Below are 19,335 nucleotides of genomic sequence, written 5' to 3' on the forward strand. Positions count from 1 at the left end.
ACATAGGAGCACCTCAATACATAAGACAAACACTAAAAGACATAAAAGGAGAAATTGACAGTAACACAATAATAGCAGGAGACTTTAACACCCCACTCACACCAATGGACAGATCAACAAAACAAAAAATTAATAAGGAAACACAAGTCTTAAATGATACATTAGATGAGATGGATCTCCTTGAAATCTTCAGGACCTTCCATCCAAATGCAGAAGAATACACCTTCTCAAGTGCACATGGAACATTCTCCAGTATAGACCACATCTTGGGTCACAAAACAAACCTCAGTAAATTTAAGAAAACTGAAATCATATCAAGCATCTTCTCTGACCAAAATGCTATGAGACTAGATATCAATTACAAGAAAAAAACACAAACACAGGAAGATTAACAATGCATTTCTAAATAACAGGTTACTGAAGAAATCAAAAGGGAAATCAAAAAATTTCTAGAAACAAATGATAATGAAAACATGACAATTCAAAACCTATGGGATGCAGCAAAAGCAGTTCTAAGAGGGAATTTTATAGCAATACAATCCTACTTTAAGAAACAAGAAAATCATTGAATAGACAACCTAACTTTACACCTAAAGCAACTGGAAAAAGAACAAAAACACCCCAGAATTAGTAGAAGGAAAGAAATCATAATGATCGGAGCAGAAATAAATGAAAAAGAAATGAAAAAAACAATAGTAAAGATTAATAAAACTAAAAGCTAGTTCTTTGAGAAGATTAATTGACAAACCTTTAGCCAGACTCATCAAGAAAAAAAAAAAGAGAGAGAAGAATCAAATCAACAAAATTAGAATGGAAAAGGAGAGGTTACAACAGACAATGCAGAAATACAAAGGATTATAAGAGACTATTATGAATAACTATATGGCAATAAAATGGACAACCTGGAAGAAACAGACAGATTCTTAGAAAAGTTCAATCTTCTAAGATTGAACCAGGAAGAAATAGAAATTATGAACAACCCAATTACAAGCACTGAAATTGAAGCTGTGATCAAAAATCTCCCAGAAAACAAACGCTCAGGACCAGATGGCTTCATGGGATAATTTTATTAAATATTTAGAGAAGAGGAAGGGTGGGCTGCCATCTATGGGGTCACACAGAGTCGGACATGACTGAAGCGACTTAGCAGCAGCAGCAGCAATACCTATCCTTCTAAAACTCTTCCAAAAAATTGCAGAGGAAGGAACACTTCCAAACTCATTCTATGCAGCCACCATCACCCTGATACCAAAACCAGACAAATACAACACAAGAAAACTACAGGTCAATATCACTGATGAACATAGATGCAAAAATCCTCAACAAAATTTTAGCAATCAGAATTCAGGAACACATCAAAAAGCTCATATACCATGATCAAGCTGGGTTTATTCCAGGGATGCAAGGATTCTTCAATATATGCAAATCAATCAATGTGATATACCATATTAACAAACTGAAAGATAAAAACCATATGATAATCTCAATAGATGCAGAAAAAGCCTTTGACAAAATTTGGCACCCATTTACGATTAAAACTCTTCAAAGAATGGGCATAGAAGGAACCTATCTCAACATAGTAAAGGCCATATATGATAAGCCTACAGCAAAGATTACTCTCAATGGTGAAAAACTAAAAGCATTCTCCCTTAGATCAGAAAGAAGACAAGGGTGTCCACTTTCACCACTGCTATTCAACATAGTTCTGGAAGTCCTAGCTATAGCAATCAGAAAAGAAAAATAAAAAGAATCCAGATCAGAAGAGAAGAAGCAAAGCTCTCACTGTTTGCAGATGACATGATACTGTACACAGAAAACCTTAAAGATAGTATCAGAAAATTACTTGAGCTAATCAGTGAAATTAGCAAAGTTTCAGGATACAAAATCAATACACAGAAATCACTTGCATTTCTATATACTAACAATGAAAAATCAGAAAGAGAAATTAAGGAATCAATCCCATTTACCATTGCAACAAAAATAAATATCTAGGAATAAACTTACCTAAGGAGGCAAAAGAACTGTACACAGAAATGTATAAGACACTGATGAAAGAAATCAAAGATGACATAAACAGATGGAGAGATATTCCATGTTCCTGGATAGGAAGAATCAATATTGTGAAAATGACTATACTACCAAATGCAATCTACAGATTCAATGTGACCCCTATAAAATTACCAATGGCATTTTTCACAGAACTAGAGCAAAAAAATTTCACAATTCATATGGAAACACAAAAGACCCCAAATAGCCAAAGCAGTCTTTAGAAAGAAGAATGGAGCTGGTGGAATCAACCTTCCTGACTTCAGATTATACTACAAAGCTAAAGTCATCAAGACGTTATGGTACTGGCACAAAAACAGAAAAACAGACCAATGGAACAAGATAGAAAGGCCAGAAATAAACCCATGCTCCTATGGGTACTTCATTTTTGACAAAGGATGCAAGAATATACAATGAAGCAAAGAAAGCCTCTTCAATAAATGGTGGTGAGAAAACTGGACAGCTACATGTAAAAGAATGAAATTAGAACACTTCCTAACATCTTACACAAAGATAAACTCAAAATGGATTAAAGACCTAAATGTAAGAACAGAAACTATAAAACTCTTAGAGGAAAACATAGGCAGAACACTCGACATAAATTAAAGCAAGATCCTCTATGACCCACCTCCTAGAGTAATGGAAATAAAAACAAAAGTAAACAAGTGGGACCTGATTAAACTTAAAAGCTTTTGCACAGCAAAGGAAACTAGAAGCAAGGTGAAAAGACAACCCTCAGAATGGGAGAAAATAACAGCAAATAAAACAACTGATAAAGCATTAATTTCCAAAATATAAAAGCAGCTCACACAACTCAATCCAAAAAAATAAACAACCCAATTAAAAAGTGGGAAAAAGACCTAAACAGACATTTCTCCAAAGAAGACATACAGCTGGCTAACAAACATATGAAATGATGCTCAACACTCCTCATTATGAGAGAAATACAAATCAAAACTACAATGAGATATCACCTCACATCAGTCGGAATGGCCATCATCAAAAAGTCTACAAACAATAAATACTGGAGAGGATGTGGAGAAAAGGGAATGCTCTTGCACTGTTGGTGGGAAGGTAAATTGATACAGCTACTATGGAAGACTGTATGTAGATTCCTTAAAAAACTAGGAATAAAACTACCATATGACCCAGCAATTCCACTCCTAGAAATATACCCTGAGGAAACCAAAATTGAAAGAGACACATGTATCCCATTGTTTAGTGCAGCACTATTTACAATAGCTAGAACATGGAAGCAACCCAGATGTCCATCAAAAAATGAATGGAGAAAGAAGTTGTGGTACATATACACAATGGAATATTACTCAACCATAAAAAGGAATGCATTTGAGTCAGTTCTGATGAGGTGGATGAACCTAGAACCTATTATACAGAGTGAAGTGAGTCAGAAGGAGAAAGATAAATATCGTATTCTAATATATATATATATACAGAATCTAGAAAAATGGTACTGAAGAATTTATTTACAGGGCAGCAATGGAGAAACAGACATATAGAATAGACTTATGGACATGGGGCAAGGGGAAGAGAGGGTGAGATGTGTGGAAAGAGTAACATGGAAACTTACATTACCATATGTAAAACAGATAGCCAATGGGAATTTGCTGTATGGCTCAGGAAACTCAAACAGGGGCTCTGTATCCATCTAGAGGGGTGGGATGGGGCGGGAGACAGGAGGGAGGTTCAAAAGGGAGGGGTAGCTGATACAAGTTGAGGTTTGACAGAAAACAAAATTCTGTAAAGCAATTATCCATTAATAAGAAAATATATTGATAAAAAATAGAACAGATCATAGTGAACTCTGTAGACAGTATAATTCCATGTGACCCATATGTGCACCCACAGCATATATCCCAATTAACGTATTGCAACTAAGAAAGCAAAATTAATCTTTAGCGTTTTCTCAAATCTTAATGTATCGTTAAAGTTTCTTAACTTTTTCCTCCTGAAAGCTAAATAACAGCTATTATTGCTTCAAAAATAAGATTTTAATTTCAGTAAACTCTATAGTTTAGTAACACTACTTAGAAATGTGTCATTAAATATATACTTTGTTAGCATTCACTACATCTTCTTATTGTGTTATTAATTCCTTTCACTTATTCTATCTATACCAGTTGGGTACAAGGCATCATACCAGTTATGCTGGGACATAAAAAAATGTTTTGACATAAGAGTCTTTTACTGTAATTGCCATATAAGCAGTTTGATTCTTGTTTGGAAGGATATGGCAACATGCCTTTCCATATAATGGTAGCAAGAAGTTCTCTCTTTGGCACTTCTATTGCCTTCAAAGAAAAAGCATATCACAGATTGTCCCTGAAATGTTTCCAGTGGTATCCTTTCCTCATGGGCACATTCTAGGAAAGGTTTTGTTTTTTTTTTTTTTTCCTTTGATTTTCTTCCTTTGTTATTTTTGTTGATGTTTTTAAATCACCAAACATCAAGGAATGCTACCCAATAACCAGTGTCATAGCAACCCCTCTTAAATCTTCACTGCATGTCTTTGGTGTTTTCAGGTGATGGTTCCAACAGCCTCAGGCACACCCTACTCAAAGATAACCACAAAGCACATGCTTGCTCGAATATCAGTGATTTGGGGGTTAGCTTCAACTTTGCTCTCCTTCACAACATGTCATATCTTAAATTTTCCAGAAAGCATAATTGAGACCAAAAACCCATAGAGAATCCTTGGGTGTGTCCTCTGTACCTCCTGAGATACACTGCAAGCACGAAGTCAGACCCCACTAGCAACCATTTTACTGAATAAAAGGATATACGCAGGCATTGCTCACAAGTAGAAAATGATCCACTACAAAAAGAGCTTAGCCACTTTTGATAGCTTCTTAGTTAGGGTTATTTTAACTCCACTGGTCTCCAGTAATATGAGTAATAGAATGTTGAACTTACTTCTTTGGGAGAAAATGCTATGCCACACTCCACAGATGTCTCTTTCTCTAACTCCAGGAAAAATATGTTAGGAAACGCAGGGTCTGTGAATTTCCCTGTAAGACCAGAAAAAAAGACTTTTAAAAAATGCCAGATAAATATCTATGGTATTACTGCTAAACGTGGAGATGAAACTTTGAGAAACCTCAGCAAAACATTCATAACAATTAAAAAGTAGTTGCTGAATCATCTGTGTAGGGCTGCATAAGGCTGTTTCATTAACCTATCTCAACAGTTAGAACCTCATATGGACCAACTGACTGGTTCAAAATTGAGAAAGGAGTACAAGGCTGTTTATTGCCATTCTGTTTATTTAATAGATCACATATATGCAGAACACATCATGCAAAATGCCAGGCTGGATGAGTTACAAGCTGGAATCAAGATTTCTGGGAGAAAAATCAACAACCTCAGATATGCAGATGATACCACTTTAATGGCAGAAAACAAAGAGGAACAAAAGACTCTTTTGATAAGGGTGAAAGAGGAGAGTGAAAACAATGACTTAAAACTCAATATTAAAAACAACAACAACAACAACAACTAAGATCATAGCATCTGGTTCCATCACTTTACAGCAAATAGAAGGGGAAAAGGTAGAAGCAGTGACAGATTTCCTCTTCTTAGGCTCTAAAATCACTGCATATGGTGATTGCAGCCATGAAATTAGATGACTGCTTCTTGGCAGGAAAACTATGGCAAACCTAGACAGTGTATTAAAAAGCAAAGACATCACTTTGCCAACAAAGGTCCATATAGTCAAGGCTATGGTCTTTCCAGTAGTCATGTACAGATGTGAGAGCTGAACCATAAAGAAGGCTGAGTGCCAAAGAATTGATGCTTCCGAACTGTGGTGCTGAAGAAGACTCTTGAGAGTCCCTTGGAGTGCAAGGAGATCAACCAGTCAATCTTAAAGGAAATCAACCCTGAATACTCATTGGAAGGACTGATGCTGAAGCTGAAGCTCCAATACTTTAGCCACCCGAAGAGAACAGCTGACTCATTGGAAAAGACCCTGATGCTGGGAAAGATTGAGGGCAGGAGGAGAAGGGGATGACAGAGGATGAGATGGTTGGATGGCATCACTGACTCAATGGACATAAACTTGGGCAAACTCCGGGAGATGGTGATGGCCAGGGAAGCCTGGCATGCTGCAGTCCATGGAGTCACAAAGAGTGGGACATATATTCAATCAGCAAAAAGAGATGGTAAACCTATTTTATTGGTTTTTTATTTGACTTTTTTCTTGTTTCTTGAGGTATGCCTGTATTGCTATGAACTTTCCCCTTAGGACTGCTTTTAAAGTGTCCCACAGGTTTTGGGTTGTTGTGTTTTCATTTTCATTAGTTTCTATGCAAATTTTGATTTCTTTTTTGATTTCTTCTGTGATTTGTTGGTTATTCAGCAGTGTGTTGTTCAGCCTCCATATGCTGGAATTTTTAATAGTTTTTCTCCTGTAATTGAGATCTAATCTTACTGCATTGTGGTCAGAAAAGATGCTTGGAATGATTTCTATTTTTTTGAATTTACCAAGGCTAGATTTATGGCCCAGGATGTGATCTATCCTGGAGAAGGTTCCATGTGCGCTTGAGAAAAAGGTAAAATTCATTGTTTTGGGATGAAATGTCCTATAGATATCAATTAGGTCTAACTCGTCTATTGTATCGTTTAACATTTGTGGTTTTTTGTTAATTTTCTGTTTAGTTGATCTATCCATAGGTGTGAGTGGAGTATTAAAGTCTCCCACTATTATTGTGTTATTGTTAATTTCTCCTTTCATACTTGTTAGCATTTGTCTTACATATTGCGGCACTCCTGTGCTGGGATTAAAGATCTCAACGTAAGACCAAAAACTATAAAACTCCTAGAGGAGAACATAGGCAAAACACTCTCCGACACACATCACAGCAGGATCCTCTATGACCCCCCTCCCAGAATATTGGAAATAAAAGCAAAAATAAACAAATGGGACCTAATTAAACTTAAAAGCTTCTGCACAACTAAGGAAACTATTAGCAAGGTGAAAAGGCAGCCTTCAGAATGGGAGAAAATAATAGCAAATGAAGCAACTGACAAACAACTAATCTCAAAAATATACAAGCAACTCCTACAGCTCAACTCCAGAAAAATAAATGAGCCAATCAAAAAATGGGCCAAAGAACTAATAGACATTTCTCCAAAGAAGACATACAGATGGCTAACAAACACATGAAAAGATGCTCAACATCACTCATTATCAGAGAAATGCAAATCAAAACCACTATGAGGTACCATTTCACGCCAGTCAGAATGGCTGCGATCCAAAAGTCTACAAGCAATAAATGCTGGAGAGGGTGTGGAGAAAAGGGAACCCTCTTACACTGTTGGTGGGAATGCAAACTAGTACAGCCACTATGGAGAACAGTGTGGAGATTCCTTAAAAAACTGGAAATAGAACTGCCTTATGATCCAGCAATCCCACTGCTGGGCATACACACTGAGGAAACCAGAAGGGAAAGAGACACGTGTACCCCAATGTTCATTGCAGCACTGTTTATAATAGCCAGGATATGGAAGCAACCTAGATGTCCATCAGCAGATGAATGGATAAGCAAGCTGGGGTACATATACACAATGGAGTATTACTCAGCCATTAAAAAGAATACATTTGAATCAGTTCTAATGAGATGGATGAAACTGGAACCTATTATACAGAGTGAAGTAAGCCAGAAAGAAAAACACCAATACAGTATACCAACGCATATATATGGAATTTAAAGATGGTAACAATAACCCTGTGTACGAGACAGCAAAAGAGGCACTGATGTAGATCAGTCTTATGGACTCTGTGGGAGAGGGAGAGGATGGGGAGATTTGGAGAATGGCATTGAAACATGTATAATATCATGTATGAAACGAGTCGCCAGTCCAGGTTCGATGCACGATACTGGATGCTTGGGGCTGGTGCACTGGGACGACCCAGAGGGATGGTATGGGGAGGGAGGAGGGAGGAGGGTTCAGGATGGGGAACACAGGTATACCTGTGGCGGATTCATTTTGATATTTGGCAAAACTAATACAATATTGTAAAGTTTAAAAATAAAATAAAATAAAAACTATTTTAAAAATTTCCAAAACTTAAGAAGGTTATCACAGTCTTATTTAGATGAGTATAAAAAGGTGTAAAGGTCAAGGTCAAATAACTGACTGAATCTTAGGTCTGAGAGAATCGAGACTCCCTCTCCAGCAAAAATGGAGAGAGGAAGAGCCAGACCTCCTCTGATGCCTTACAGAATTCACAAAGAAGATAAACACAATTTTGTACAAGGAAACATTTCAATGTAATGGCATAACTTGAAAAATAAAGGCATTGGGTGAAAATACAGACAATTGTCAAAAAGCAACACAAACTTCAGGGTAAAAAATTATAATCATTTAAATAAACCTCTAAAATAATTTCTTAAAGACTGAATGTTAGCTACAATGGAACATCTGTCTTCATCTAAACAATTCTAAAATCCCTTTTTCTCCCTGAAGATTTCAGATTAATCCAAGGAACGATAATTTCAATTATTCCTGTCCGGAAATAAACTTAAATAATTCATTCCACCCTTCTCCATCCAGGTAAAATCTCACTCAACTTGATGTATGATATAAAAACCATTAGACAAATGAACCAAAAAAATCTATTAAGTGTTAATTAACACAAACATATTTGTGGTGTGGGGAAAAAATACATATTATACAGCAAAAAATATCCACCTAGAATGACTATATATGTCAAATATATAAAATATAATAAAACAGATATTCTTAAATTATCTGTAGTATATATAAACATATAGACTGTGAAATGCAATAATCCAACATAGCATCAATAAATACTTCCTGAGTGCCTACAATGTGCAGAGAGTTACATCAGACATCTCTAGCAGAAAGCAAAATTTGGAACTGTAGTCATTGAGCTCATGATCTCACAGTAAAGAAGACAAACAGGTACAAGGCTCTTTTTAATACAAGCTGCAATTTTTGTCACAGAAGGACGTTTATGTATTAACATACTCATATTAATAAAATGTATTTTCTGGACATTTTAAGTATAAACTTTATGCAAATTATTAATAATTATCAAGATCAACTTATGTACATCCTAAGACTGTGTCAGCAGTCTGCTGTAAGACCCAATGCTACTGGAAATAGAAAACCAACAGAGCTTTTCAGATGGAATAAGATCTTTATTTGAAGGAGATCACTCTCTGGTATAGGTGTGAGGGAAAAAGGCTTGGAGGCTGGGAAAGCACTTTAAAAGAAGATGCAGTGGCCTAAAAGGGAAGTTTGAGCTAGGGCTAAGGCAGAACTGTGGAAAGAAACGCACCTTGCTGAGTAGCTCTACAGAATAAACAGGAAGAGTCTGTGAACCATTAACAAGGTGCATGAAACCATATGAAGCAATCAGAGCAAAAATGTTAAGGCAAATAGTTTCAACATCCAAATTTTTCAAAAATGAATATAAAATTCATATAGATTTCCTAGTGTCTACTGTTATCATTCCTGAGCTATTTAACAGTCTCTGCAAAAACAGCATGCTCACCTAGACCTATTCCATTTCCCACATTATTCAATTCAGTCGCTTGGTCGTGTCTGACTCTGAGACCCCATGGACTGCAGCACGCCAGGCTTCCCTGTCCATCACTAAATCCCAGAGCTTGCTCAAACTCATGCCCATTGAATCAGTGACAACATACAACCATCTAATCCTCTGTCGTCCCCTTCTCCTCCTGCTGTTAAGTCACTTCAGTCATGTCCGACTCTGTGTGACCCCACAGACGGCAGCCACCAGGCTCCCCCATCCCTTGGATTCTCCAGGCAAGAACAATGGAGTGGGTTGCCATTTCCTTCTCCAATACATGAAAGTGAAAAGTGAAAGTGAAGTCGCTCAGTCATGTCCAACTCTTAGCGACCCCATGGACTGCAGCCCACCAGGCTCCTTCATCCATGGGATTTTCCAGGCAAAGTACTGGAGTGGGGTGCCATTGCCTTCTCCACTCTCCTCCTGTCTTCAATCTTTTCCAGCATCAGGGTCTTTTCCAATGAGTCAGTTCTTCGCATCAGGTGGCCAAACTATTGGAGCTTCAGCTTCAGCATCAGTCCTTCCAATGAATATTCAGGACTGATCTCCTTTAGGATTGACTAGTTTGATCTCCCTGCAGTCCAATGGACTCTCAAGAGTCTTCTCAACACCATAGTTTGACAGCATCAATTCTTTGGCACTCAGCTTTCTTTATAGTCCAACTCTCACATCCATGCATGACTAATAGAAAAACCATAGCCTTGACTATATGGACAAGCATTGACGATATGGACATTACTTTGCCTTTGTTGGCAAAGTAATGTCTCTTGCTTTTTAATGCTCCCGCATTATATCAACTATGAATTGTTCATCCAGACATCTGTCTCTTACAGTCAAAAACTGGGAATGATCCAAAATTTCTTCCTCTTCCCTAATACACACGTCCACTTGATAACCACATTGGAGAATTTCTAAGTATCTTTGGAAATCTCCTCCTTTCCTTCCCAACATCAAAATCTGAGCTCAGGCTCTTATCATTTCTCACCTGTATGGCCACCACACCTAACTGATCTCCCTGTCTCTGGTCTTGCCCTTTCTACACCCACGTTTTTCCCCAAGCTATTTTCAACTTCAGTCCAAAAGGAAAATTAGTGAAGGGAAAGCCAACTCACACCATTGCCTAGGTATCAATCCTTTAACCAAACTGTCTAACCTCTAGAATGGATTCCCTGGTGGCTCAGTGGTAAAGAATCTGCCTGCCAATGCAGGATATGTGGGTTTGATCCCTGGGTCAGGAAGATCCTCTGGAGAAGTAAAGAGCAACCCATTCTAGTATTCTTGCCTGGGAAATCCCATGGACAGAGGAGCCTGGCCAGCTATAGTCCATGGGTCACAAAAGAGTTGGAAACAACTTCGGGACTAAACAACAACAACAACCCCTAGAATAAATGTCCAGAAAAGAATGTTAGTTACCTGGGTCTCACTTGCCCCTCTAGTCCTGTACTCCTATACTCTAGATATTCCCAACTACTTGCCATATTGACTCATATCTACGCCTTTCAGTTCACTTCAGTTCAGTCGCTCAGTCGTGTCTGACTCTTTGCGACTCCATGAATCGCAGCACACCAGGCCTCCCTGTCCATCACCAACTCCCGGAGTTCACTCAGACTCACGTCCATCAAGTCAGTGATGCCATCCAGCCATCTCATCCTCTGTCGTCCCCTTCTCCTCCTGCCCCCAATCCCTCCCAGCATCAGAGTCTTTTCCAATGAGTCAACTCTTCGCATGAGGTGGCCAAAGTACTGGAGTTTCAGCTTTAGCATCAATCCTCCCAGAGAACATCCAGGACTGATCTCCTTTAGAATGGACTGGTTGGATCTCCTTGCAGTCCAAGGGACTCTCAAGAGTCTTCTCCAACACCACAGTTCAAAAGCATCAATTCTTCGGTGCTCAGCTTTTCTGCCCCCTTCTCTGTATTGCTCCTCATTCTTCAAAATCCAGATGAGGCATCAATTTCTCCAAGAAATTTTTCCTAGTGCTGATTCTCAGCTAGTTCCCCTTAACATATGTTACTTAGCACCATGTACTGACTTGTCTTGAAGCATCCACCATACTATATGGTAATAACCCAATACTTCATTTCTCTTTCTCCTAGTGTTATATAGGTGGTATTCATTTGTCACTTAGATCCAACAGCCATCTTTCTCTGCTCTCCTCTGTCCTAACCTCTACAGATTGATTTACTGAGGCTCCTTGCTCTTCTGCCTCTGATTTGGTTCAACCACAGGGAGATGCCAGCAAGGTATCAGAGGATAGGAGGTATTTATGCCCTCACATTTTCCCTACCTCACCTACAATTCTAGCAAGGATTTTTTTTTTTTTTTAATAATTAACAGCTTTTATCAGATGGCCTCTCTTTTACAGTTTCACCACTCATAGGGCTCCGATATCTTGCCTCATCTTGCTCCTTGAGGTAGAGGTAGAAGCAGCTTCTATCCTTGTCAGTTCCTTTAAACCTGGTTCCCAGGTCCATACATAATTCCTTCATTAAATAATCTTCAGTTAAATGCTTGAAGTGAGTCATTTATTTATTACTAAGACCTTGACTGATAAACTTACTGTTCACTTTCAGAGAAAAAGTAAAATGTCTTGTCTTTATAGACTCATAAGCTAGTATCTGACCTATAATTGGTATTCAATAAATATGTGCTGAATAAAAAATGACTAAAGCAATGGTTGGCAAACAGTTTTCTGTAAGGGTTTAGACAGTAAATATTTTAGGTTTTGCAAGCCATATGGTTTCTGTCACAACTATTCAACTCTGCCATTATAAAAGTATCCATAAACAATACACAAACAAATGAGTATGCCTGTGTTCTAATAAAAGTATATTTATAAAAAGAGGGGCCAGGCCAGATTTAGCCCGTAGATCTTAGTTTGACAACACCTGAGGTAAACAATTGAAATATATTTATAAGTGTATTTTTTAAAACAATTTTAACATAAAGATACCTAATATATAGTTAAACACACAGAGAGAGCTCTCTAAAATATTTACCTAAAATTCTTAAGCAATTAAAACTAGCAATTAATAATTTTATTTTCATTTATAGTATATACTTATATATAACATACTTAACCTATTATATATATTAGTAAGCAGAGTTAATTGCCATGTATTACCAGTCTTCTGATATTAATACAGGTATATTTATAAAAATAGAACCAAGATTTGTTACAGGATATAAGAAAAACATGCACTTTTAAAAATATTGAGAACAACTGCTGGGGTCACACAGAGTTGGACACAACTGAAGTGACTTAGCAGCAGCAGCAGCAGCCCTTCACAGTACTCAACGTTATTTCTTTGAGCAACTTAAAATTCTTTAACTTTTATAATAATATCATCATGGTATAAAATATGTACCTGATTTGCCTTTAAAATCCAGTGAAAAACCATCAGCATCTTTCAGATTAAACTGTACTCTGGCACGTGTTATACCTTTGTTTTTTACAAAAAATGGCATAATCTGAGTAGAACCAACGTAGGTGCCAATGAAGTTAAATTTATTCTAAAAAACAAACAAAAAAAGAAATAATAAATAGAAGGCAGAGTAACGGTTAATAAAGACAATGTAAACTAAAAATTATACTGTAAGACACGAGATCTTAAAAGCCCTTATCACTAGAAAAAAAAAAAGATTATGCTTGGTGACAGATGATAACTAGACTTACCATGGTGAACACTTCACAATATATACAAATACTGAATCATATTGTACACCTGAAACTAACATAATGTTATATGTCAATTATATCTCAATAAAAAATTACACTCTTATGTTTTTCAAGGACATTATTAACGGTGGCACACTCTACAAACTGGGCTTCCCAGGAGGCTCAGTGGTAAAGAAACTACCTACCAATGCAGGAGACACAGGTTTGATTCCTGGGTTGGGAAGATCTCCTGGAGCAGGAAATGGCAACCCATTCCAGTATTCTAGCCTGGGAAATTCCAAGGACAGAGGAGCCCAGCAGACTACAGTCTATGGGGTCGCAAAAGAATCCTACATGATTTAGCAATTAAATGAGAACTCTATACAAATTCATTATATTTTTCTTCTTCCTCTCTCCTGCATGTAATCAGTTATCAAGTCCCATTCATTCTGCCTCTTTCACCTCTTATCTTTATTGCAATTATATAAAGTTAGCAACTGGTCACTTTTCATTTCATTTCTAGATTTTGACTTTCTCTAATTCTCCATTCCACAACTAAGTCACAAGTAAACTAATTGAAAATCTGACCACATGACTTCTTGTCTTAAAATGTGATGATTCTCCTCCACCTACAGGACAATGTCAAGTTCATTAGGAGGGCTCATAAAGCTCACCACGACCTTCCCCCTCCTCCTGTTCCAGCCTCACCGAGCTCTACTCTCACCCCTACCACTCTATATTTCAGCAAGCTGTATACCTGTCATTTCCAACCTACTGACGCTTCTACCCTCTGTGTCTTTATTGAGGTATCTCTTCTGTCAGGAAGACCCTTCTCTAACTTGCACTTGCTTGATAAAATACTATGCATCCTTCAAACACCAGCTGGATAAGCCAGTTAATTACAGTCTGCTCAAGACTACTTCTGTTCCTTATGTTTACTTACATTATGACATCACAAATCCATTGATTTGTATATTTATCTGTGTCTCCTAGTGAATCTTATGTCTCATTCATTTTTGTCTTGTATCTATCTGACATCTAGCTTAAATATATAGGAATGCTAATTGAATGTATCTTAACTTTAACTTATATGACAGGCATGCGCCTATACCAAAAAACTCTGTAGGATTCCTCTTCTGGTGGAGTAACTATAGATACCCTATAGTTCCTAGTAAAAGAATCATATACAGCATTAAAAGAGAAAGAGACAACAGTATCCTGATGTTGAGAAAAACATGGCATTAAAGTCAACTGTCCACTATTTGCTTCAGTTGTTGGTGCTAGTGGTAAAGAACCTGTCTGCCAATGCGGGAGATGTAAGAGATGCAGTTTCAATCCCTGAGTCAGGAAGATCCTCTGGAGGAAGTCACGGCAGCCTACTCCAGTGTTTTTGCCTGGGAAATCCCATGGACAGAGGAGCCTGGCAGGTTACAGTCCATAGGGTCACAAAGAGTAGGACATGACTGAAACAACTTAGCACAAAAAATATCAACTCAGTTCTACAAGTGAAATTTGTAAAATCCAAAACAGGTAGCAAAAGTTTGATGCCTCATATATGCAACAAACCATTCCTCTTATCCCACTCTGGTCTTTCCCATAGGCTCATTTGGATAAGATTTCCTAATTGTTATTAAGACACACATTCTCTATCTATCTCCAGTTGCTCAGTCGTGTCTGACTCTTTGCGACCCCATTGACTATAGCCCGCCAAGCTCCTCCGTCTATGGGATTCTCCAGGCAAGAATACTGAAGTGGGTTGCCATTTCCTTCTCCTCATAATTATTAGATATATTGCTAACAATGTCTGAAAACACTAGAATACTATTTTAAAATGGTAACTAGGCAGCAATGTTTAAAAATCCAAAATAATTAGGGAATATTGATAAATATACATTAATGTAAAGTCCTATGAATTACTCAGTTGTAATATAACATGCAAAGCCTGCCACAAAGAAATATAGTACTAAAAGTCTCCATATTTGTCTAATGTTGTACAAAGGAGGACACCATAGCAATGGAAAAAAAGCAGTCTGGATACTCCAGAAATCACCATTACCATAGCCAAGCTAGCTTAGTATCTGTTGGTCTGTCTGGACTTACCATGCATTCAACGCTGAATAAAAGAAAGTTTAGAAAATCGTAACTTAAAGCCTAAAACTGTGGTGATGTTGTTCAAGTGCAGACTGGTGGTAAGGCCCTACCTGAGACAACCAGCAGTTCAGAACCTGAATTGTACCGGTCATGGGGGAGAGAAAAACAAAAGGGCAAATAAGCTGCAAATAATATGACTATGGCTACAATGGACATGTTCCCAGAATTTAAGATGTCTGTAACATAAATGTCACAAAGGAGGGACATATGGGCTTTTTAAAGGATAAGGGAAAGTTTCTTTGGATAGATAAGAACAGATCTGAAGGTCTTGCCTGAAAGAAAAATAGCATGCATGTGCACTCTACCAATTGTAGAACAAAATTTTATCAGGGTACAGAACAATAGTTCAAAAATTAATTTGATTATAGTTCAGAAAATACAGAACTTTCTGGTGGCACAGTGAATAAGAATCTACCTGTCAATGCAGGAGACAGGGGTTCGATCTGATCCCTGGTCTGGGAAGATTCCACTGTCACAGGGCAACTAAGCCCATGTGTCACAACCACTGAGTCTCCGAGGCACAACTGTTGAGTCCATGAGCTTTAACTACTGAAGCCTGAATGCCCTAGAGCCCATGCTTCACAACAAGAGAAGCCCAAGCGCCATAACTAGAGCAGCCCCCCATTTGCAGCAACTAGAGAAAGCCTGCACAAAGCAACAAAGACCCAGAGCAACCAAAAATTTTAAAATAAATAAATTTTTTAAAATGCAAATCAAGACCACAGTGAGGTACCATTTTACACTCAATAGACTGGCAAATATTAAGTCTTACAAAGAAATTATGGAGCAATGGAACATGGAACAATGGAAACTTGAGCAAAAACATGGAAATTATCTTGTGAAGTCAAATATATATAATCTCAGCAACTCTACCTCTAGGGAAACTCTTACATAAGTACATTAAAGATATGTACATGAATGTTCATAGCTATGGTGGTGGTGGTGATTTAGTCACTAAGTTGTGTCCAATTCTTGTGACCCCATGGACTGTAGCATGCCAGGCTCCTCGCCCCATGGAATTTTCTAGGCAAGAATACTGGAGTGGGTTAGCATTTCCTTCTCCAGGGGGTTTTCCCAACCCAGGAATCGAACCTGGGTCTCCTGCATTGCAGACACATTCTTTATCGACTGAGCTATGAGGAAAGTTCATAGCTATAGTATTGGTAATATAAAAAAAAAAAACAGATACACTAACTGAATGCACAATGAAATGAGTCTACAAATTGCAGTATGTCTACATAATGGATTATTAAGCAGCAGGGATAATGAATAACATACAGCTACACATAATCAAGATGAAGTTTAAAAACATAACATTCAATTAAAAGTAACGCACCAAAGATAATATATCTTTGTTATAAAGCTGAGAAACCAATAAACTAAACTAAATAATAAACAGTTAAGGAATTCATACATATGTGGCAACCCAATTAGAAAAAATAAAGAGATAATAATGACAAAATTCAGGAAAGTAGTTATCTCTTAAGAGGGGTAGGATCAAGATGAAGTCTACAGATAATTTAATGATTGTGGTACTGTTCTGATACTTAAAATCAGTGGTGAATTCTTAAACCTTCATTTAATCTGTTCAATACTCTGCTTCATTACTTACATTTATATTACATATATTAATTTCTATATCACATTACTATATAATAAAAATTTTTTAACCTACATGGGCTGACTAGGGACACATTAATAAAAATCACTACACTCATACACTGATTCTACAAAAAGGTAACATACTTACCGGATGGATTTCAATATCAGCAACCTCAACAGATCCACCAATCCTAAGGTCTATGTCTTTTGCACAGCGAATAGCAACCTATTTAGGAGAAACATAAAATTCTGCAGAAACCATACTAAAATATACTCATATACTTCTCAGGTAAAATATTACCTGACATTTATATAACATTTTAGGATTTAAATAATCATAACATACTATAAATGTCATAAGATTTATTCTGGCAGTTGTCATCATTTCTTGTGATATGGAATTGAAATTAAGAGAAGTGAATTTTCAACTCTTAAAAACTTCCACCACAAATGGGACTAAGTGACAGCTTGTGAATTTGATTGAAGAGTTCTACCCATTTGCCTTGATATTACTGCCTCAAACTCCATGTAAGCCTTTTGTATTGACCTAATTTCAACAGGATATTCAAAATTAAAACAAGAAACTAAGTACAACATGCTTCTTTCCATAGAAAAATACTAACATCCGAAACAACCATAATTCTAATGAGAGCAGCTAAAAATTGCTGAGTATACAGGCCAAGCACACTGCTAAATACATTATCTTTTTTTAAATCTTCAGTATTTTCTTAATACCCTAATTTCCAAGTGAGGAAAACTGAGGCTTGAGGTCACAAAAGTTGAAAGTAGCAGTGGCTAACCGTGGACCAAGAACTGCCTGAACAATCTCTTTCAAGAAAATTAAGATAGTGAAATAAGAATTTAGGTGTATAACTCCTAAAAAACAAAGCCTGAAGATTACATGAACACATAATTGTCTAATCAAAATCTCAGAAGCATGAAAATATCATTCCTTGAAAGCCCTACCTACATGAGATTGGTAGCAGTCAACTTCAAAATTTAAATCTAAATGTATACTATAATTAAGAAAGAGTCATGGATGTTTTTCACTCTTTCAACAGAATCAGTAACATTGTTTATACACAAACCATAAAATACCATTGTTTCAGAGTGCCATCTAGACAGTCTTATTAACTGAACTGCTTACTTCATAATACTTCATGATTTCTATATTTTATTTATAGAATATATAGTACATAAACAAAATACGTGACTAAAATCATAAGAAGCATAAGCCAATGCTTCAGAAGTAATTACAAATCAGTATGTGCTTCACTGATGAATGCTGCATGTAAGTCTCAACCCCCATGGCTCCCTTTTACTAACCTCTACATTCACGGGTCATGAAAAATTCCGGGCTACCATAACACATTCACTACCCTCACTCATTGCTCGTTTGACCTTTCTGTCTCCCAAGACTTCATCTAACCGATCTAACTCCTCACAAATTCATAGCCCCAGAAATCATACACTCATCTATGCCTCTATTTCTCACAACCGTCTATCATCCCTGTTTTCTTGCCCATTTTCAGAGACATGAATTCTAGGATGTCACAGGGACATCTAAGTCTGTGATATGTGATTTCTTTCCAGATCAGCCCCAATTTACCTGTCTCTATTTCTTTTTTTATTTAACTTCTTACAAAGTTTATCATTTTAACTTCTCATCAATATATTCAGCCCACTTACACTCATTCTTGGTCTTTATATGGGTAACAGAAATAATCTCTATCATCTCTAAGATTAATCCTTAGCCTTCAGACCAATATGCATAAGCAATGGCCTCTTTATTGGACATATTAGACATCTCTACATAGGGATGCAAAAGGTGCTTCAAACTCATGATTTCCCTCTAAAATCTGCTACTCATCCTCTAATCTCTTTCTCATTGAATGTAGTTCATCTGTTTAACTCTTGACTTACTTATTTTACTTATATGTGACCCCTTCCAATCATCAAACCCTAAATGTTCATCTCTTAAATTTGACAGAATTTGTCTAGAATCCTGTCTTCTAACAAAGAACACAATCTTCTCCTTCCTGGACATCACTACCAGACTAATAACTGCACTAGTCCCAGTTTAACGCTACTCTAAACCCAAGTGATATCTGAAAAATGCAAATCTCATTGTGAAACTCTCCATGCTTAAAGACTCATAGTTCTTAAAACAAAATTTTGAGTTCCTAAGTTGTTGATAAGGACCTGTATGACCTAAAATTTATACAGGTCTCTAAATATTTATATCTTTCTCCACTATCATTCAATCTATAAAGCCATGTTAAACTAAGTTTTTTCATATC

The 19,335-nt window shown here is 37.0% G+C and overlaps 1 protein-coding gene across 4 annotated transcripts in view; it reads right to left on the minus strand.

Moving 5' to 3' along the window:
* CFAP47 (cilia and flagella associated protein 47) overlaps window positions 1-19,335 on the minus strand; it is a 502,646-nt gene that overhangs the window by 420,434 nt on the left and 62,877 nt on the right. For all 4 annotated transcript variants that reach the window (XM_024988430.2, XM_015461736.3, XM_059883840.1 and 1 more), the window contains 3 exons: window positions 17,184-17,261; window positions 12,993-13,137; window positions 4,978-5,072 (listed from right to left, as the gene is read on the minus strand). In XM_024988430.2, coding sequence (XP_024844198.1) covers window positions 4,978-5,072; window positions 12,993-13,137; window positions 17,184-17,261 — 318 coding nt within the window. The remainder of the gene's footprint in view (window positions 1-4,977; window positions 5,073-12,992; window positions 13,138-17,183; window positions 17,262-19,335) is intronic.

Source organism: Bos taurus, chromosome X (genome assembly GCF_002263795.3).
Source record: "Bos taurus isolate L1 Dominette 01449 registration number 42190680 breed Hereford chromosome X, ARS-UCD2.0, whole genome shotgun sequence".
NCBI classification, from domain to species: domain Eukaryota; kingdom Metazoa; phylum Chordata; class Mammalia; order Artiodactyla; family Bovidae; genus Bos; species Bos taurus.